The sequence below is a fragment of the Orcinus orca genome, chromosome 17 (assembly GCF_937001465.1).
Source record: "Orcinus orca chromosome 17, mOrcOrc1.1, whole genome shotgun sequence".
Classification (NCBI taxonomy): Eukaryota; Metazoa; Chordata; class Mammalia; order Artiodactyla; family Delphinidae; genus Orcinus; species Orcinus orca.
Window position 1 is genome coordinate 12,430,433 of NC_064575.1, and position 21,866 is coordinate 12,452,298.

Here is a 21,866-nt window from a genome sequence, read left to right on the forward strand (position 1 = left end):
AACTATCCATCTCCACAGTGGCATGAGTCTGCTTGGTTCAGCTGAGGTTGAGCTGAGACACAGTTGTTTCTATGGGATAGTAGGGAGGGTAGGACAGAAATCAGATCACTCCTTTCTTTTTCAATTTATAGCACTACCCCTCAATTGTTATAAATTTTGTTAAAAAAACCTCCTATTGCCCTCTGTTTTTGGGCCCTCTAAAGTAAAACCAACGAAATCTGTTCCATTTACATCCCTTGCTCCAGAATTGGAAGTAGCATATCCTATCAAATCTCATTTTGAGGATTGGCACCCTCTGGCTCCCTGCTTCTCAACTCATTGTGACACCTCTATGTGATTTGAGCGGTTGTCAGGTGACAGCTGGAATCTCTTATCTCTGTTCCCAGTTCTACCTGCTTTGGATGAGGCAGAGCTGTACGTAATGCAACCTACAATCAAATCAGAATCCAGGGAGAAAATGACTTATCATTATAATGATTCTCTAGGTTGTTTAAATTTTTCCAAATAACTGTGCTTTCCTCTTTCCTGAGGCTTTTTTCCTAAAATTTTAAGTTTTGAGTCATCATGATCACACCAAGGTCAAAATAGGAATGAGTTAACATCTGTATTAGAACTTCATACTTTATATAGCCTTTTCGCATCCTTCTTTTGATCCTTCCAGTTACCCTAGGGGCAGGAATTATTATTCCCATTTTATAGCTGCTGAGTCTCTGAGAAATTATTTAGGAAAAATTAGTTTTAGCTCTCAAATTCTCAACTGGCCATATAAACATGCAGAGTATTACAACGTCCAGATATACCTTCCTTTTTTCATTATAAGCATTCATCACTATATTCTTTGTCAGAATACTCAAATTTGGCCTTACTGCCAGAGAATGAAGAGTTCTTGGATCAAACAGGAGCTTTTCTCCAAGGGGAAGCCTCTGACTCTCAACATGAAGCTCTCTTAGTCCTTCTAAGCCTTCTAAGCCTTCTATGACAGCAATGTAGTTGCCTCCCAGATATCTGCAAAATATAAACCATTTTTTTAAATTTATTTTTTTATACAGCAGGTTCTTATTAGTCATCCATTTTATACACCTCAGTGTATACATGTCAATCCCAATCTCCCAGTTCATCACACCACCACCACCATCCCCCGTAAACCATTTTAAAATAGACATTCTGAGAGCATCATGGTCTAGAAGTGATAAAAACATAATAACAAAATCATGGAGCTATGTGAAAATTATACAGTTGACCATTGAACATTGTTGGGGTGTGTGTGGTTAGGGGCGCTGACCTCCATGCAGTGGAAAATCTGCATAAAACTTATAGTGGGGACTCTGTATCTCTGGTTACTTTGCATCTGCAGATTCCACCAACTGTGGATCATGGCTCGTGTGGTCCTGTATTATTTACTATTGGAAACAATCCATGTGTAAGTGGATCTGCACAGTTCAAACCTATGTTGGTCACGGGTCAACTGTACGTGCAGAATGTTCTCTTTATATTGAATCAATGAAAAGTTTATTTATTTGATTCTTACACTTAATTAAGTCTGAGAAATATTTATTTTTTTGAAGTGAGAGAAATAGTCCTGTCTACCAGTGCTCCTGTTGTGTTGAAGTGCATAGAATCACCTGGGTCATAGGTTTAAAAGCTTAACCTCCAGAGATTCTGATTCTCCAGAGCTTAACCTCCAGAGATTCTGATTTGGTTACCTAGGTTGGAACCCAGCAATCTGCATTTTTTAATTGACATATAGTTGATTTACAATATTGTTTTAGTTTCAGGTGTACAGCAAAGTGATTCAGTTATATATATATATTTTTCAGATTATTTTTCCATTATGGGTTATTATAAGATATTGAATATAATTCCCTGTGTTACACAGTAAAGCCTTGTTGCTGATCTGTTTTGTATAGCAATCTGAATTTTTAATAAGCGTCTCCCACCCCACTTATTTTCCCCATTCTGAGGCCCTTGACCTGCTTTTTGAGAATCACTGGTCGTTCCTCCAATCTGGGGAAATTGGATCCACTGGGCCTCATTGTTTAATTAAAATCATCATAGGCAGTAAATGCCTTTTACAATCAAATCTATATCAAAGTTATCAGTTCTATGACCCTGCCTTTTTGAGATGTGTGATTCTAAAAGGTACAGAACTCATTTGGGTTCCATGGAAACTTTTTGCACCAGTTGAGCCTAAATAAGCAGGTTTCAGGTATGTATCCCTATAAGCCCTTAAGGCAACTCACCCTCCTTCAAAAGAAGTTATCAGGGTTAATAAAACACAAATTGTCAAGTATTACATGTATAACAGTCTATTTAGTACTAATAATACTGCAAAAGAATAAAAATGAGGCAGATAAAGGAAATGCATGAATACAAAAATATTACTGTAATGATGACAATTACATTACTTAGAAATAAAAGCACTTACAGTTTTTCCAGTTTCTTTAATGACCCGAGGTTCTCTATACATGAAATACAATTGTTTTGTAGGTATAAGTGGGTCAGATTTGTGGCATAATTCAGGTTAGTGATTTGACTAATACAGTTATCATACAAATATAAAACGCTAAGATTTTTGCAAAGAGAGAGGTCTTCCTAAAAGAAAAATAAAAACAGGTGATAATTTCTCCTGAAAACTTGTGTTTTTAAGAAAGTTTTTCACTTAATCATTCTACACATTTCGTTAAGGTTAATATAAAAGAATAGAATTCCTCTGTTCTTAGCACAGTCAAAACGAGACTAGAATGATTACAAAATTAGTTCTAGGTTTTAGTATTCTGTAACCTTATCAATAAAATTGTGTTTGTTAGGAAAGATTTTCTCAGGGCAAGCAGTTTTCCTTGGAAGCAATTAGGCTCCTCTGGAAGTTGAAGCATCTAACAAATAATTGCTTCAACATTATGAATCAGGGCTTAATCTTTCTGTAGGATTGGAAATAAATTGGAAATAAATTGGAAATAAACTGAAAAACCACTGGAAGTCATCTAGATATTCAAGAACAATGGATTAATAGAGAAACTATGATAATGCTATTGAAGGGAATACCTTATAACCATTAATTATCCTTTAATTTCTTTAGTAATATCTTGTAGATCTCATAATAAAATGAAAACAGTATATTCAACATGACCCATTATTGTAAAATTATGTGAATACATGCCTAGAAAAAAGACTGAAAGGACATCACCTAAATGTTAATAGTGGTTTTCTCTGCACGGACGGATTACAAGTCAATTTCTTTCTTTTTATATTTATTTTATATGTATTTATATGTGTTTTTTAAATGAACACCACTTACTTTTGAGGTAAGAAAATAAAGGTATTTTAAAAAGTCTGTCATTTCTTGTGTGGTGGTAGAGTTAGTCTAGAGTAAGTAGGCAAGAGGTAAAGTGAAATTCTGCTCAAAAATATCTCAGCTTTCATTAAGTCAACAAGATTTTTAAAATACAGCCACATCTTAGGAACTGGTTGAATTATTTTAACCAGTTTGCTTTCCTCCTAACAGAGGTCCTCTACATTGAAGGAGCACTGATTGTGAGGAGCCAAAAGTACATTAAATGGAAGCTCTCTGGAGAAAGCTGTCTGTGGTGGTATGATGAGGCAGAGTTCTCTGGGCAATAAAAAGGAAACATGAGGTTTGGGCAGTTAGGGAAAAGGCTCACTTGGAAACTGGAAAGGAATATAGAATGGGAGCTGAAGAAGGTCTCTGCAAAAAAAAAAACCCTGACTGTCTTAATTGACAATTTTGCCTGGAGCTTTTGTGTTTTTTTCATTCATTCATTCGTTCAGTAAATATTTATTAAAGCACTTAATATGAGTCGGGCACTGTACTGGATAGGGGATTTAGAGTGATGTGAAAAAAAAAAGACATGATCCCTGCCCTCATGTAGCTTATGCTTCCAAGAAAATTTTGCTTATCTGTAGTCTTTAGCATTTTATTGTAGACAATGGATACCAATACAAATGGCCTAAAAGGGTTATTGCTGCCTTTAAAATTTCCCAAATTATAGCCAAAAACTAGCTTAGCACAGAGAAAATTAGCTTAGCACAGAGTATATATCCAAGTTAACATAATCTTGTCTGATATAACTGACATGGTATAACCTACATTTATATAACCAGTCAAATTATGTGCAAAAAAGATGTCACTGTTCATGTTTTGAAATATGGTACTTACATATAATTCTTAATATTTTGATATGTTAAAAATTCATATTCCAAGGCTTTGGAATTATCCAAAACTAATTATCTTTGAAATTCTTCCAGCATATACTTCTAAATCTAGTTTGCTACACTATAAAGAATTTTAGGGGAACATATGTATTTAACACATATATTTAACAATTACAATGGTGTATTTTATAGAGGCTTAATTTTTAAAGTTTAACATCACAAGCAGTAAACTAAAATAAAAACATAATATAAAGCTGACTAATCAAAATATAGTTAAAAAGAAAGTATGCCCTGATACCAGTTTCTAAACTTTACATTGTTAATTATATAAAAAGAGGAAATAATTTCACAGTTCTTACAATTGCATCTATATTTTTGGCTGAAAAATTTATATGAGTTATTTTCTTCAGGTATTGTAAAGTGGTTTCTTCTTTTCGGGGTTTAAGATTGCTCTTTTTGGCAATTAGATCCAAGGTCAGTCGAACCATGATTTCTCTATAAATCAAACTCTTGGCAATAGCTCTCTTCTGGTACCATGTTAAGAAGCAGGTTTAGGCGTTCTTTTATGCCCAACTTTCTAAAAATTAAAGAAAAAAAGTATTATGTACATAGCAATTTAGGAAAAAAAATTATTATTATTCTTTTTTCTTTTTTTTTTTTTGCGGTATGTGGGCCTCTCACTGTTGTGGCCTCTCCCGTTGTGGAGCACAGGCTCCGGACGCGCAGGCTCAGCGGCCATGGCTCACGGGCCCAGCCGCTCTGTGGCATGTGGGATCTTCCCGGACCGGGGCACGAACCCGTGTCTCCTGCATCGGTAGGCAGACGCCCAACCACTGTGCCACCAGGGAAGCCCTAGGAAAAATTATTTTGACTCATTCTGTAATTTTCTTACATAAAACTGTTTGATAAACTAGTTCATAGACATTTTTAGGGATATTTAGGTTTTTTGTAAGTTTATAGCCTTAATTATTTTCATAAAAATATTTAAAACACCAAAATTGATTAAATCACTATACACATTCACTTTTACTTTTAAATCTTTTCCTCTCCCTAGTGTTGACTTGTTATTGTGGGCATCTCTTAAAGGATTATTTTTCTTTGAGTTGAAAATGACCTCAGTATCATTTAGTGTTCTCGCATGAAAAAACTAAGGCCCAGAGATCTGTCTCAAACCACTCAAGTTAGTGACAGTTGAAAATGAGACCAAGTGTTCATATTTATTAGTCTCCCAAGTCAGAACACATGGTATGCAAACCTTGAGCATATTCACAGGACAGTGGTGAAAATACTTAAAAATGGAGCTGGCCTTGACATTTTATGTTACTACAACTGTAATCCAGAAAGAGGCAACATAATGCAGTGTTTCTCAACCCAGACTGCCTGGGTTCAAATTTTGGCTCCACTGCTCACTGGTTAGGCAATCTTGGGCATGTTACCTCAGGTTCTTATAAAAGTAGGATAATGGTACCTACTTGCAAGGTATATTGTGAGGATTACATGAGATAATCATGTACAGAGTACCTGGTATATAGGTCAATAAACGTTTGCTGTCATTATGCTACAATTGTTTTGTTCACAGATAACTGTTCATTATTTCACCTGGAATATATTAAGGCTGCTGAATAAGGAAAACATGCTATTAATAAAATATTGCTTTATGTAAGATATCCATATGTGGTCCATAAGTTTGAGATAACCCATTGTTTTCAATCATCCAGAAAGTATAGCTATTTAAGTGATAAATATCCCAGTTTCCCCAATTGTGTTTTATATTCTCTTATTCAATATGTAACCAAAAATACAGTTTAAAATTAAGCATTTTTACTCCAATATATCTGGAATTTCACCAACCAAACACCTCAATTTGTGTGGTATTCTGGACGTGAAATAAATGCTTAGGAGGAAAAAATGAATTCACTGAAAGATAAATTTGTGTTCTCACTCATTGGCATATAACTACCCAGGCTATATTATATAAAATACCCACAATAAAGTATTTTAAGATATAGAATGTATCCTTAGGCTCTTCAGAATGCAAGATATAATCTACAGAATAAAATTATGAAATCTTCATAGATTTTTGAAATTTCCATAAATTCATTATTTTTATAATAAAAATTTAAGCTTATTGTTTACAGATGAAATTTCAAACATGACAAAATAATATTCTGAACAAAGTTTCTAGTTAAGTATAAGTAGCTTTTCTTAATCTGACCTTAAAAATATTTCATGATAAAGAATAACACCACGCCCATGAATCCATAGGTCAGCTGAAAATACAAAACATTACAAATACATTTGAACCCCTCTATATCTTTCTCTTGCTCCATTCTCAAATTTAGGGTTTATTCTAAATTTAGACATCCCTATTCATGTCTTTATACTTTTGCTATAGATATGTGTGTATCTAAACAATACATGGTATCGTTTTTTACATTTTTACAGTCATAAATGGTATTATTTTGATTCCAACTTTCTTTTTAAAAAATATTTTGGTTGTGAGAATCATCAGAGTTGATGTGTATTAGCTCTAGGAAATATGCACTGTTGTATAAAATCCTATTGTAAGAAATGTATTTCTTCTGATGATAGATTTTTTTGTGTTTTAATTCTTTGCTTTTGCAGTGTTGCTTTTATGGTTCTTGTATATACAACATCTTTAGCACATGTGCAAGAGCTTCTTTAAGGTTTAAAACTAAGGATGGCTTTTCCTGACATTTTCAGCGTTACTGTATATTGCCAAATTGTTCTCCAAAGAATTTTACCACTGGCAGTTAAGAGAGTTTCTGTTGCTCTACAATGTGGTTTACACCACTGTCAACCTTGATATTTGCAGTTTTTAACTTTTTGCCAATCTGGTAGGTGTGATATATCTCATTGTTTTTCTTTTCTTAGAGATTTTTATTTATAAAAATGAAACAAAAATGGATTTGAATTTGCCATTCGATGAGAGTCTTTTCCTGTTATTGACCATGTGGAATTCCTTTTCTGTTAATTGTGGTTTCTTATATTTTGCCTATTTTTCCTTTTGGGTTCTGTTTCTATAAATAATTTTTAGATACGTGTGTATTTCTATCAGATACTAATATTTTATTGATTTTATAGTAGCAAATATCTATTTCCAAGCTGTAGCTTGTCTTTTCTCCTTGATTTTTCAGTTTGGTTTTAATGGCATCTTATAAAAAGTGGAAGCCGTATTTTTTAATATAGTAAAATGTATCAAGAAATTTTTTGCTCATGTTTTAAGCTTTTTGTAGCTTATTAAGTAACTCCTTCCCTATCCTAATTTTAAGAGAAAGACCTATATTTTCTTCTAAATATATTAGTTTTGCTTTGCACGTTTTGGTCTTAATCTAGAATTGATTAATGTATAAGAAGTGAGATAGAGACTTAATTTTATTTTTTTCTTATGGAGAACCAATTATCCCAGCATATATGCATGGTTCATTTCTCTTCTATCGATTTATGTATCTATCCCCAGGTCAACCCTGTCTAAATTAGTACAGCTTAATAATATCGCTCCACCTTGGTTAGTCTTGGTTCTTAACTCTTTTTTATTTTCCAATTTTTTTATTGTGGTAAAATATAAAATTTACCATCTTAACCATTTTATAAGTGTACAGTTCAGTTTTACTAAGTACATTTATAATATTATACAACCATTGCCACAATCTATCTCCAGTATTCTTTCCTCCCCCCTGGCCCAGGTAACCACCATTCTATTTTGTCTCTATGATTTTGATGACTCTAAGAACCTCATATAAGTAGAATAATATTTTATTTTTGTGACTAAGTTTATTTCACTTAGCATAATGTGCTCAAGGTTCATCCTTATTGTAGCATAAGTCAGAATTTCCTGCCTTTTTATGATTGAATAATATTCCATTGTATGTATTTACCAGATTTTGCTTACCATTCACCCATCTGTGGACATTTGGGTTGCTTCCATGTTTTAGCTATTGTGAATAATGCTGCTGTGAACATGGTGTACAAATATCTCTTCGAGACTGTGTTTTCAATTCTTTTTGGTATATACACAGAAGCAGAATTGCTGGGTCTTATGGTAATTCTACTTCTAATTTTCTGAGTAACTGCTATATTGTTTTCCACAGTGGCTTTACCATTTTACATTCCAACCAACAGTGCACAAGTGTTCCAATAACTCCACATCCTTGCTAACACTTGTTATTATCTGTATTTTTGATAGTAGCCATCCTAATGGGCATGATGTGGTATCTCATTGTGGTTTTGATATACATTTCCCTAATGATTAGTGATGTTGAGCATCTTTTCATGTGCTTATTGGCCATTTGTATATCTTTTTTGAAGAAATGTGTATTCAAGTCCTTTGCCCGTTTTTTAATCAGGTTGTTTTCTTGTTAAGTTGTAGACCCCTATCAGGTGTATGATTTGCAAATATTTTCAAGTTCTTTGCCCACTTGAGGTTTAAGAGTTCTCTATATATTCTGGATATCAATCCCTTATCAGATATATGACTTGCAAATATTTTTTCCCATTCTCTGTATTGTCTTTTTATTCTGTTGATAGCACAAATTTTAAAAATTTTCATGAACTATAATTTGCCTATTTTTAATTTTGCTGCCTGTGTCAATGATGTCATTTCTAAGAAATCATTGCCAAATCCAGTACTGTGAAGCTTTTGCTCTGTGTTTTCTTGTAAGAGTTTTACAGTTTTAGGCCTTACATTAGGGTCTTTGATCCATTTTGAGTTAATCTGTGTATATGGTGTTAAATAAGGGTCCAACTTCATTCTTTGCATGTGGATATCCAGCTTTCCCAGCCTCATTTGTTGAAAAGACTGTCCTTTCCCCATTGATTGGTCTTGACATCCGTGTCAAAAATCATTTGACTGTATATGTCAGGTTTATTTCTACGCTTTCTGTTTTATTCCACTGGTTTATATCTCTGTCTTTATGCCAGTACCATGCTGTTTTGATTACTATAGCTTTGTAGTAATCAGGAAGTACAAGTCCTCTAGCTTTGTTCTTTTTCAAAATTGTTTTGGATATTTGGATCTCTTGAGATTCCTTATGAATTTTAGGATACATTTTTCTATTTCTGCAAAAAAACAAAACAAAAAAAACCCAAACCCATCTTTGGGATTTAGATAAGGCTTGCATTGAATCTGTAGATCACTTTGGGTATTATTGACATCTTAAACAATATTAAGTCTTCCAGTCCCTGAAGAAGGGATATGTTTTCATTTATGTCTTCTTTAAAATTTTTCAACAGTGTTTTGTAGTTTTCAGTGAATAAATCTTTCACCTCTTTGGTTAGTTCCTAGGTGTTTCATTCTTTTTGGTGCTACCGAAAATGGAATTTTTTAAAAATTTCCTTTTCAGGTTGTTCATTGTTTGTGTATAGACACACAACTGATATTTGTTTGTTGACTTTGTATCCTGATACTTTGCTGGATTCACTTATTGGTTCTAACATTTTTGTGTGTGTGTATGTAATCTTTAGAGTTTCTACATATAAGATCATATCATCTGCAAACAGAGATAATTTTACTTCTTTCTTTCCATTTTGGATGCCTTTTATTTCTTTTTCCTGCCAAATATTTCTGGCTAGAACTTCCAGTGTGATGTTGAACAGAAGTGGTGAAAGTGAGCATTCTTGCCTTAGAGGAAATGCTTTCAGTCTTTCACCATTAAGTCTGATGTTCACTTTGGGTTTTTCATATATAGCTTTTATTATGTTGAGGTAGTTTCCTTCTATTACTAGGTAGTTGAGTGTTTTTATTGTGAAAATTCAGGTTGTTGAATTTTGTTAAATGTTTTTTCTGCATTATGTGTTTTTTTCCTTTCATTCTGTTAATGTAGTATGTTATGTTCATCAGTTTTTACATGTTGACCATCCTTGTATTCTAGGAATAAAACTCACTTATTCATGGTGTATAATCTTTTTAATATGCTGCTGAATTTGGTTTGGTAGTGTTTTGTTGAGGATTTTAGCATCAGTGTTTATAAGGGATATTAGTCTATAGTTTTCTTTTGTTGTAGTCTTTGTCTGGCTTTGGTATCACAGTAATGCTGGCCTCACAGAATGAGTAAGAATGTGTTTGTTTCTCTTCAAAGTTTGGAAAAGTTGGAGAAGGATTGGTGTTTTTCTTAAAATGTTTCATAGAATTCACCAGTGAAGCCATCAGAGCCAAGGCTTTTCTTTGTTGGGAGGTTTTGGATTACTGATTCAATTTCCTTCCTAGTTATAAGTCTATTCAGAGTTTTTATTTCTTTTTTAAAATAAATTTATTTATTTATTTTTATTTTTGGCTGCGTTGGGTCTTCATTGCTCTGTGTGGGCTTTCTCTAGTTGCAGTGAGCAGGGGCCACTCTTCATTGCGGTGCGCAGGCCTCTCATTGTGGTGGCTTCTCTTGTTGCAGAACACGGACTCCAGGCGCGCAGGCCTCAGCAGTTGTGGCACACGGGCTCTGTAGTCGTGGCTTGCGGGCTCTAGAGCACAGGCTCAGCAGCCATGGCACACGGGCTTAGCTGCTCCGCGGCATGTGGGATCTTCCAAGACCAGGGCTCGAACCCGTGTCCCCTGCACTGGCAGGCGGACTCCCGACTACTGCTCCACCAGGGAAGCCCCAGATTTTTTATTTCTTCATGATTTAGTGTTGGTAGGCTTTGTGTTTCTAGGAATTTTCCCATTTCATCTAGTAATCCAAATTTTGGCATACAGTTGTTCATAGTACTTGCATAATCCTTTTCATTTCTGTAGAATTGGTAGTAACATCCCTGCTTTCATTTCTCATTTTAGTTATTTGCGTCTTCTTTTTTTCTTAGTCCATCTAGCTAAGACTTTGTCAATTTTGTTGATCTTTTCAAAGAACCAGCTTTTGGTTTCATTGGTTTTCTCTCTATTATATTCTCTATTTCATTTATTTATGCTCTAATCTGTATTATTTTCTTCTTTCTGCTAGCCTTGGCTTAGTTATTTTTCTAGTTCCTTAAGTTGTAAAGTTAGCTTGTTGATTTGAGATCTTTCTTGTTTTTTCTGTCAGCATTTATAGCTATAAATTTCCCTCTTAGAATTGCTTTTCCTGTGTCCCATAAGTTTTGGTATGTTGTGTTGTCATTTTCACTCATCTCTCAGAATTTTCTAATTTCTCTTGTGATTTATTGTTTGATCCATAAATGCGTTGCTTATTGTTAATTTTCCAATTTTCTTTTTGTTACTGATCTTTAACTTTATCCCATTGTGGTTGGAGAAGATACTTCGTATTATATCTATCTTTTAAAATCTATTGAAATTTAATTTGTGGCCTAAGGTATGGTTTATCCTGGAAAATGTCTCATGTGCATTTCAGAAGAATGTGCTTGCTGTTGTTGTTGGGTAGAACGTCCTGTATATATCTGTTAGACCTAGTTTCTTTTTTGTGTTGTTTAAGACCTCTATTTCCTTACTTTGGTTTGGTTGTTTTATCCATTATTGAGAGTAGAGTATTGAAGTCTACAATTATTACTGTAGAACTGTAATAATTTCTCTCTTCAGTTGTCAGTTTTTGCTTCATATATTGTGTTTTGATGGTTTTTCATTAGGTGCATAAATGTTTATCTCTGTCATCTTGTTACTTATTTTCTATATGTCTTATACTGTTTTTGCTCCTCATTTTCTGTCTTCCTGTCTTATTTTTGTTGAGTTGATTTTTTGCAGTGAAACTAAATTCTTTTCTCATTTCCTTTTGTGTATATTCCAGAGCTATTTTCTGTGTGGTTACCATGGGGTTACATTTACATGTGGTTACATTTACCATCCTAAAGTTATATCACTCTAATTTGATTTATGCCAGTTTAACCTAAATAATACATAAAACTTTGTGTCTTTATAGCTCTGTCCCCACCTTTTTGGTTGTTGATCTCACAAAATTACATCTTTATACATTGTGTACCCAAAAATATAAACTAACAATTCTTTTAAATGCATTAGTCACTTAAATTATTTAACAAAATGTGGAGTTACAAACGAAAGTTACAATACTACTAGATTTTAGACTCATTGCTTTTTAAATGTATTAGTCTGTTAAATCACGTAGAAAAACAGAAAGTGGAATTACTAACCATTTTTACAAAAATACTAGCTTTTGTAGTTCCCCTTGTTTTTACATTTGTTGAGATCTTTATTTCTTCTTGTGGCTTCAAATTACTATCTAGCGTTCTTTCATTTTACCTTGCTGGACTCCCTTGAGCATTATTGCAGGGCAAGTCTAGTGTAATGAACTCTCTCAGCTTTTGTTTCTCTGGCAATGTCTTTATTTTTGCCTCACTTTTGGAGGACAGTTTTGTCGATATTGGATTCTTTGTTGGCAGGTTGTTTTCTTTAGCACTTTGAATATATTGGCTCACTGTCTTCTGACCTGAAAGTTTCTGATGAATAACGTGCTGATAATCTTATTAAGGATTCCTTGTATGTGATGAGTTATTTCTTGCTGCTTTCAAGATTCTTTGTCTTTTGAAAATTTGATTGTAATGTGTCTCAGTGTGGGTCTCTTTGAGTACATTTTACTTGGAGTTCATTGAGCTTCTTGCATGTTTAGAGTTATGTTTTTCATCAAGTTAGGGAAGTTTTCGGCCATTATTTCTTCAAATATTCTCTCCTCTCTCTCTCTCTCCCTCCTCCCCTCCTCCCTCCCTCCTTTCTGGGACTCCCACAGTGCATATGTTGGTCTGCTTGATGCTGTCTCACAGGTTCCTTAGGCTCTGTTCATTTTTCTTCAATACTTTTCAGCTCCAGAATTTCTCTTTAGTATTTATATGTTTATTGATATTTCCATTTTGTTCATACATTATTTTCTTGACTTTCTCTACTGCTTTAGATTTTTGAGCATCTTTTAGACAGTTGTCTTAAAGTCTTTGTCTAGTATATCTGCCACTGGGTCTTTTTCAGGGACAATTTCTGATTATGTAGTTTTTTTTTTTTTTTTAATAAACTTTAAAAAAATACTTAGGCTGCGCTGGGTCTTAGTTGTGGCATGCGGGATCTTTGTTGTGGCATGTGGGATCCTTTAGTTGCAACATATGAACGCTTAGTTGCAGCATGCATATGGGATCTAGTTCCCCCACCAGGTTCTGAACCCGGGCTCCCCACGTTGGGAACATGGAGTCTTACCCACTGGACCACCAGGGAAGTCCCTGATTATGTATTTTTGAATAGACCATACTTTCCCATTTCTTTGTATGCCTTGGTTTTTGTTGTTGTTGTTGTTGTGGAAAACTGGACATTTTAATTTAATAATGTGGTAGCTCTGAAAATCAGATTCTCCTCCTTCCCCAGAATTTGCTGTTTTTGGTTATTGTTTTTTTGTTTTTTTGTTTTTTTTAATTGTTACAGGCTATCTCTGTGCTGGGGATCAGCCTGAGGTATAAACTTAAGGTCTTCTCAGGTCTTTTCGAAGTCTGAACCTTTCTTTTGGCATGTACAGGTCACTTTCTGTTTTTCCCTTTATGTGGAGCTGCTTTTGAATGCCCTAGTGTTTAATGTCTGGTTTCCAAAAGGGGAAAAAGAGAAAAGTAAAGGAAGAGGGGGGAAATAATGGGCAGTAGCCCTTTACATCCTTCTGGAAGTCACTTCAGCCAGAGGGAGTGGGGCTTGCAACAGTGGGGAGAGGTACAGCCTCTTTGTCTGCATCTCTGTGATCAGAAGCAATGAATGATTAGCGGGCAGATCCTCAATATTTGGTGGATAGTGCTTTTTGCCCACTTGGCTCCTGTAAGCTGTGTGCAAGATGCTCCAGAAGTCCCTGCACAGCTTCCTGCCACAAGGTTGGGTGTGGGGGATGGGCAGCTATTGCAGAGGTAAGATCTGAAACTGACCAACATGAACCACAGCTTATGCAGTCTATTGTCTAAACCTTCCCCTGGAAGTTGTAAGCATTCAGCAGACTCCAGCATTCTAAAATAGTTAACAGCAGACAGGTTCTGCCAGTGCAGCTGTTGTTTAGGTGGGGAGACAGATGCTCCCTATTCTGGCATATTCCCAGAATCCTCTCCTCCCTGACTCTTTCATATACATTTTAAAATCAACTTGTCATGTTCCATGAAAAATCCTGTCAGAATTTTGTTAGGAATTGCATTGAATTTATAAATAATTTGTGAAGCACTAACATCTCTCTAATACTGAGTTATCATTTCCATCACTATGGTATGTCTCTCCTTTTTTGGAGTGCTTCTTTAATGACTTTCAGTAGTTTTATAATTTTCTCCTAATTAAGGCCATGCATAAGGGTTTTTTTTAGAGTCATTTTTAGGGATCATATATTTTTGTTTATATTGCAAATGTCATTCTTTTAGGAATTACATTCTCTGTAGCTAATGTGTTGAAATGCAATATTTTAAAATTATTTAAATATTTAAAGTATTTTAAAAATATTTCTTTGGCCCATATTTTAAAATTTTAGATACTTTTCTAGAAATTTCAAATATATTTTTTACACGATAACTGTGGTAAAAATGCACATCGTAAAAAGGTTATACATCCCAGGGTTTCTCCCTTACAGCTGAGGCAGGAGACTGCTGTGCAGGTGGCCATGCAGGAGCAAGCCTATACTATGAAGGAAGCAATGCCCTTTGGGAGTAACTTTTACTAATGGGAGACAGAAACCATGAATGATTTATTCTCCTTTCTTTCCCCCATAGACTTTTAAGAGACACAGCCATTTCAAAAGGTCCCTCTGAAAACATGCTGCAGACTTCTGCCTTACACATTCTCTTATATTTGCTCTCCTTCCATCTCTGTCTCATTCCTTTCTTCCCTCTCTCTTCCTTCCCTGAGATTACAGCCTCCCAAAAAGTGTTATCACATGAGTTTTTCCTTCAGGCTCTGTTTTCTAACCTGGGCTAAAACAGAAATTTTGGATCATCTGAATCCTCATGAATGACCATGCTATAAATGGACTTTGTCTCTAGGTTCCAGTGCACAAATTGGTGTCTGTATAGAAGTAAATTTCTCTCAGACAACTAGAAAAGGAAAGAGGCTAATGTAATATATAAGTGAAGTATTTATTAAACCAGGGGAAGGCCAATGGACCTCATCAACAATATAGGCAAACTTTCCAGGGGTTTGAATGTGGAAAGGGAGAGAATTGAACCCATAACACACAATGATAGAGACTGTTAACTCAAAAGAATGTGCATTATAGCAATCAAATCCACAAGAGAGAATTTGGTTTCATCAAAACACCACCATTCATGTTGTTAATAGAATATTAAACTTTATTGGTACTATAGTTTGTTTCAGAGATATTATAAGCTTCAGGAGTTTAAACTGAAATAATTATGTCAACACTTGTGAGATGTCCTTGATTTTCTTTTAAAAGTGGTTCATTATTTTCTAAAGTTTGAGAAACTGCTTTTCCATAATTTTTGCCTACTACATATCCCTGTACTCTCAGGGCTCCATTTGCTAGGATGTCTCTAGCTCTCCAGATCGCTAGTGGGGACAGCTTAGAGCTGCTATACAAGTGCTTTGGAAATCCATTTTAGTAGACCTCTTGGCTTTCATCATTTGGGGCTCCTACTGGCTAGATGCGGGGGACGTTTCCGAATTCAGTTTGTATATTTCCCTTAGGTAGCCCCAAACCCAGTGGCTTACAGATGCTCTAAATCACCGGCTGTGAGGCTTTCCTCTTTTCAAACCCACAAATCCCGCTTCCTCAGCTTCTTGGCTACCACTCCACCCGTGTCTCCCTCCCCTAGAGCTGTTTCCCAACCTTGCCTGATTCTAGCCCTTTGTTTAAAATACAGACTTTCAGACTTTTTCTGGAAATTCTTGATGTCAGGAGATCTTACTGGCAGGTAAGTTTGAGAAACATGGCTGTAGGGTTTCCTCGGTTCCCACACTTCTCCCTTGAGGGCATCTCACCGTTCGCGGGATGAGCCGGGTCAGTAACTCAGGTTTGGTAAATTTCGCGGGTGCCCGGCCTCCTCGGCAGCAGGTGCGGTTGCTGGGCGACCAGATGGTCGGTCGCGGCTCACAGGAAATCTCGCGAGGTCTCCGGAAGCGCTCTCCTCTGTGTCCTAGCCCGGGCCCAGCGCTCTGTGTCTTGGCGGCCGGGGGTTGATGGGAGCCACTAGGCAGGGTACGAGTGGAGGTTGGTTAGTGGGATGAGGCCGTAAGGCATCGGTCACATTAGCGTTTTCGTAGACCAACCAGTAGCCAGAACAATTTTTGGCAGGTCACCATTTCCCCCTACTGGATTATCCTTGCCATCAGCTTTGAACGTTTTAGTGCCCAGTTACCACGTTTTCCCAATAATAGGGCAGGAAACGAATTGTCTGAATCAAATTCAGACATACTTCACCTTTCCTCTGATAAAATCCAAACTCCTTAGGGTGGCATTCCAGTCCGGTTATAATGACCAGCCTCACTGCTTGCCTCTTTCCCTCTTCAGTATTTACAATCTGGCACTTGGCCCAGTACTAAAAAAATTTTACCCTCTCTCTTCTGCTGCTCAGGGTAGCAATAGGACACACCTTTCCTCCTTAATATTTGTTTTCCCTTTTAAGATTCAAGGACTCAGCTTGGAATTGGTGCATTTTTTCTGAAGCCTTCCTAGGTCATGTTAAGTGATGCTTTTTTCTGCCCCCCAAACAACTGGGATATGGTAACTTCTTTAGCATAGCACTTAACACACTGCTGTCTGTTTGTTACCCATATCTCCAATAAGATGGTAAATTCTTTGAGGGTAAGGATTATGTCTTTTACCTTGCTATTCCCAGGGCCTGGCAAAGTGCTTTGTACATTAGCAGTCACTCCCAAACATTTAGAAAATATATAGTTTACAAATGAAGGAGAACAACAGTAGAACAAGTGGAAAGGCTTGTCATTAGGGGTACGGTAAAGTGAGCAATCTGAATTAAGGGACAGTACAAACCGGAAAACCGTAATAGCTCTGATCTTTAGGGTGGGGGCATTCTGGAAAATCATTGCTGTTCCTTGAACAAAGAAGTGTCAGAGTAGGAGATTTTTAGAATTACAAAGAGGCTTAGAGCCCACGTGGACAGTCCAATGTGCCATTTTGCAGATAAGGAAATTCTCAGGCCTAGAAAGAGAAAAGAGATATGCTGAAGGTGACACCTGAGGTAGCAGAGAGAGAATTTACCCTTGAGCCCCTAATTTCAAGCACAGGTCCCCCTTCCTTATATCTCACTGATTGTTGCAGTAAGAGTAGCCTAGAAAGAGGGACAGGGGCATGGGGACAGATATCCTAACCCCATTCAGGACACTGTTGCTAATGTCTAGTTGTGAAGCAGTGTTGGCCTGTATTAGGGTGAAGGCAAAGAAAATGACAAGGGATGAACAAATTTAGGAGGCATCTTGAAGCATGATTTAATAAAGAGAGATTGGATAGGATAAAGGGAGGGAGAAGTTGAAGATAATTCCTGGGTGTTAAGTAGAATAAAGGAACAATAGTGGAGAAATTGGAGAGGGAGGCAAGTAATTTGGGGGAAGTGAATGAATTTCCATTTACACATGTTAAACTTGAGGTGAGATAGGTTTAATAGTTTCCAGAATAGAACTAATCATTGAAACCATAGGGTCATAAACGGTGGTGAGGAAGAAAGTGGGGAAAAGAGAAATAGTAAGTTAATAACTATGCCAACTAGTTTGGATGGAAGAGGGAAGCAAAGCTAGTTAAGATATCAGAGAAAGATTTATCAGAAGTGAGATTTGTTCTGAGAAGAACAAATAATAATTCAGTGATTTAGAAACCAGTAAATTAGATTCAGGTACTAGGGAAGGAAAGAATTTAAGAAGAGTACCTAACAGAATAAACAGCTACAGAAGGATATGACAAAGTAAAAGAATGATCAAAACAATATGGTTAAAACACTACAGCACAAATCAGGTGCCGGTCTTATCTATTTTAAAGGTCATTCATTTGGGAACAATAGAGCCAGCACTATATGCAGGGCCATCCTATTGCTCTGTGTAGCTCTCATTTAACTTGCTGCTAACATTACTTTACATGTTTAGCAATGCCTCATTGAAAACCAGTTGCTCTGTTAATCTTTGTTTTATAACAGTTTCATATGTCATTGTAAAGAGGAGTATGATCTCATTTGTGGTAAAATTATATACATATTTAAATGTCTGAAAGGATATATGTCTATGTCTATACATGTATAGGTTTAGATGTAGAGCTGTAGATCTATACCTGTATCTGTATCCCAAAATATTTAATAGTGGCGGGATTATGACTTTATTTTTCCTTCTTTTTTTTTTTTTTTTTTTTTGCGGTACGCGGGCCTCTCACTGCTGTGGCCTCTCCCGTTGTGGAGCACAGGCTCCGGACGCGCAGGCTCAGCGGCCATGGCTCACGGGCCCAGCCACTCCGCGGCATGTGGGATCTTCCCGGACCAGGGCATGAACCCGTGTCCCCTGCATCGGCAGGCGGACTCTCAACCACTGCGCCACCAGGGAAGCCCTATTTTTCCTTCTTTTTTAGTAATCAGGTTTTTAAGAATGATAACATTGTATTCTGAAAGTTCATTTCGGATTCTGCTGTTTGTAGAATTGAAAATCTCTTTGTGACAGCTAGTTTTTAAAATACTTTAAAACGGTTGAATTGCTAATTAATTTTTTAATGCAACAAGTTTGAGACAGTATTTTCTCATTAAGATGTGAAATATAATTCCTGTCTAGTGACACACAGTGTTAAACAGTCATCTGTGTATTTTCTAATATGGCAGAAATCTGGCAAACTGCAAGAAATACTTGTCTTCAGTGCCACATCTGTAAGTTCAGCATATAATACTCTAAGATTTACACTTTGACAGATGTTGAGAAATTTGTATTTGTTAAAAAAAAATGTGAGGTCTTGAGAATAATTTTAAAAGACACTCTTGGAAGAATGTGCTAAAGAGTACATTTTCTGAAGCCTCCAGTAGAGTTTCCAAGTAACTTTAGACAGAAACACATTTTTTATTTAGAATATTGTTCTGTGTATCTTTGTCAATTAGTATGTTTCCTGACCTTCTAGAGTACATACTACACAGAAAACACTTTAATTATTCCTTTCATTGAAAAACCAACAAATTAAAGGGCCCAGATATGTATATCATCACATAACTCCATACAGAAATATGATCATTTATTGGAGTTAGCTCCTCTTTTTATTTTGACCTTGTAGACTGGTAAATATTAGTAAGTATGGTAGGCAGACTTCCAACATGGTGTCAATGATTTCACCTCTTGGGATTCATGCCCTTGTGTGAACCCCTCCCCTTCAGTGTGGAATAGACTTAGTGACTTGTTCTAAGCAATAGAATAAGGCAAAGTTGATGAGATACCATTTCTGCGATTTGATTACAAAAGATTCTGTCTTGCTAGCAAACTCTCTATTGCATTTTTTGGCGTGCACTCTTTGATAGAGCAAGTTGTCACTTAGTAGAGCTCCATGTGGCAAGGAACTGAGGATGGTCTCCAGCCAACAGCTAGTAAGGAACTGAGACTCTCAGTCCAATGAGAAACTAAATGTCAACAACTACTGTTTAAGCTTGGAAGTCAGTCCTTCCCCAGTTGAGCTTTCAGATGAGACCTATTCCACACCTTTATTACAGCCTCATGAGGGACCCTAAAGCAGAGAACTCAAATTCCTGACCCATAAAATCTGTGAAATAATAAATGTGTGTTACTTGAAGCCACTAAGTTTTGGGGTAATTTTTTATGCAATAATAACTAACTAATACACGGGACAATGGAAAACTTTTTTAAGGAGGGAAATTTTACTTAGAAATTTGGGACATGATTCCCATTTTCATAGGACCTTCTGAAGGGAAGCTCAGAGGAGAGAAATGAAGGTGATGATAGGAGGTTGTAGCTTAGCTGGAACAAAAGATTTTAAAATAAGTATCCATTTATAAAAGCTCTAAGTTGTAGAGTCTACAAAGGAAGCCTTTTGTTCAGGAATGAGGCAGTTTCCATCCAAGGCTTGATTACTCTTGATTTCTGTAACCTAGTCATGATCGTTAAATTGAGAGCTTCATGGGTTTTTAATGGCTTGATGTACACAATATGGGCACCAATAATAAATAATTTCTTTAAAACTTAACTTAGTAATTAAATGATTACTTAAACAATTTATGTCATTTATTATATAATGTATTCTATAAATGTAAATGATGATTATATAGGTTTTGTATAAAACAATCCAAGGTATTTCTCATGAGTTCCAGACCTATGCATGCAACCAGCTGCTGGACATTCATTCCACTTGAATATGAATGTCCTAGAGGGAAAAAACCCTGCACCTGTCAAGAACTGAACTCGTTTCTATCCTGCACAAATGTGATCTGCCTCCTCTAGTTCCTGTCTTGCCCACAGTTCCGCCCTGCTACTCAGAGTAGAGCCTGAGTACTCTCTCATATACTAGTGCCCCCACGTTGGGTCACATCAAGTCCACTTGATCTCAGAAGCGACTGTCAAATCCAGCAGTCTCTCCATGCTCCCATCAGTACCTAAGAATGGACATGAAAGGACTTGGACAAGTTCTATTAATTTTTTAAATTTAGTACACAAATTTAGTACACAAAATTTTCTCAAGTTGTATTTTTAAAGTTCTATTAGATGTGACTATAAATTAAAGGATCTAGGCTGAAAATCAGTTTCATTACCTGAAAGTAACATTTATGTCTAAATATATTTTAGAGTAAAATTGTTTTCTGAAAAGTATTTTTGTAAACATTGCCACAGATATTCTAATTGATTATTCAGGAATGAAGATTCCTGAAAAATCTATCGTCAGTAGAGCCTAACACTTTAGTTTGAGTCTTTGAGGAAGCATTTGCAAGAAAGGGACTTATAATTTTGGAAAAAGTTTAGATTAGGTTTCAGGAACGGATCATTACTTATGTTTTAGGGATTTTAAAAAAAATTGTCTTTCGAAACAAGGGTGGGGAACCTCTGTCTTCTAATAGAGATCCAAGACACTGCTTAAGTTTATCAGGCCAATAATAAGTTCAGCAAAAGTTTAATTAGTTGGTGATGGATTGAAGCTAAGAGTGAAACTCAGCTATGTAATACACTATAGTCTTGTATTTTGCAAAACAATTTGTTAAAATCAGTGAAAACATCTTGTATATTTGTATTTAACTGCTTTATTTTTTTGGCTCCTGTCTGTTTTTTGGTTAGCTTGTTTGAAAAGAGTTCCATTCTTTCATGCTTGTTTTTGAAAATGGCTGGTGTTTTTTTTTACTACTGTGTATAGCCATTTGCATATTTCTGCGGTTGTGATCCTTGATTGAAAAATTAAAAAAAACTTTTTACTCTTGTTTTAAATCTGTTAAGAAGTTTGTGAATAGATTTTCATTTTATCGTAATCTTATGGTGAAACAAGTCAGCTTCCCATAAAAAGGGATAAACATTTAATTTTGTTATCCTAAAAACACATATTGTTAATGTTTCTTAAAAGCAAATTGAAATGTCCATTGCATTTATTTCTTCATTGAACAGATATTTACCAACTGCCTACCATGTGCCATTGTTCAAGGTGCTGAGGATGCCGAAGGTATTCTGATCAAGTCCCCATCCCTGTGGCACTTACCATCCAGGAAGGGGAGACAGATAGTGAAAAAGTAAACAATTCAATGGTCAAGATGATTTCAGGTTGTGGTACATTCTGTGAAGGAAATGAATAGGATAAAATGACTGTATAACTGGGGTATAGAAGTAA

The 21,866-nt window shown here is 35.9% G+C and overlaps 2 protein-coding genes across 2 annotated transcripts in view; one reads left to right on the forward strand and one right to left on the reverse strand.

Moving 5' to 3' along the window:
* Positions 1–16,221, reverse strand: part of PPP1R42 (protein phosphatase 1 regulatory subunit 42) — a 49,283-nt gene extending 33,062 nt beyond the window's left edge. Inside the window, exons 1-4 of the mRNA XM_033437564.2 lie at positions 16,055–16,221; positions 4,530–4,747; positions 2,426–2,592; positions 867–1,005 (exon numbers count right to left, since the gene is read on the reverse strand). Coding sequence (XP_033293455.2) covers positions 867–1,005; positions 2,426–2,592; positions 4,530–4,658 — 435 coding nt within the window. The 5' untranslated portion in view covers positions 4,659–4,747; positions 16,055–16,221. The remainder of the gene's footprint in view (positions 1–866; positions 1,006–2,425; positions 2,593–4,529; positions 4,748–16,054) is intronic.
* Positions 1–21,866, forward strand: part of CSPP1 (centrosome and spindle pole associated protein 1) — a 193,953-nt gene that overhangs the window by 34,040 nt on the left and 138,047 nt on the right. The gene's annotated exons all lie outside the window — the stretch shown is intronic.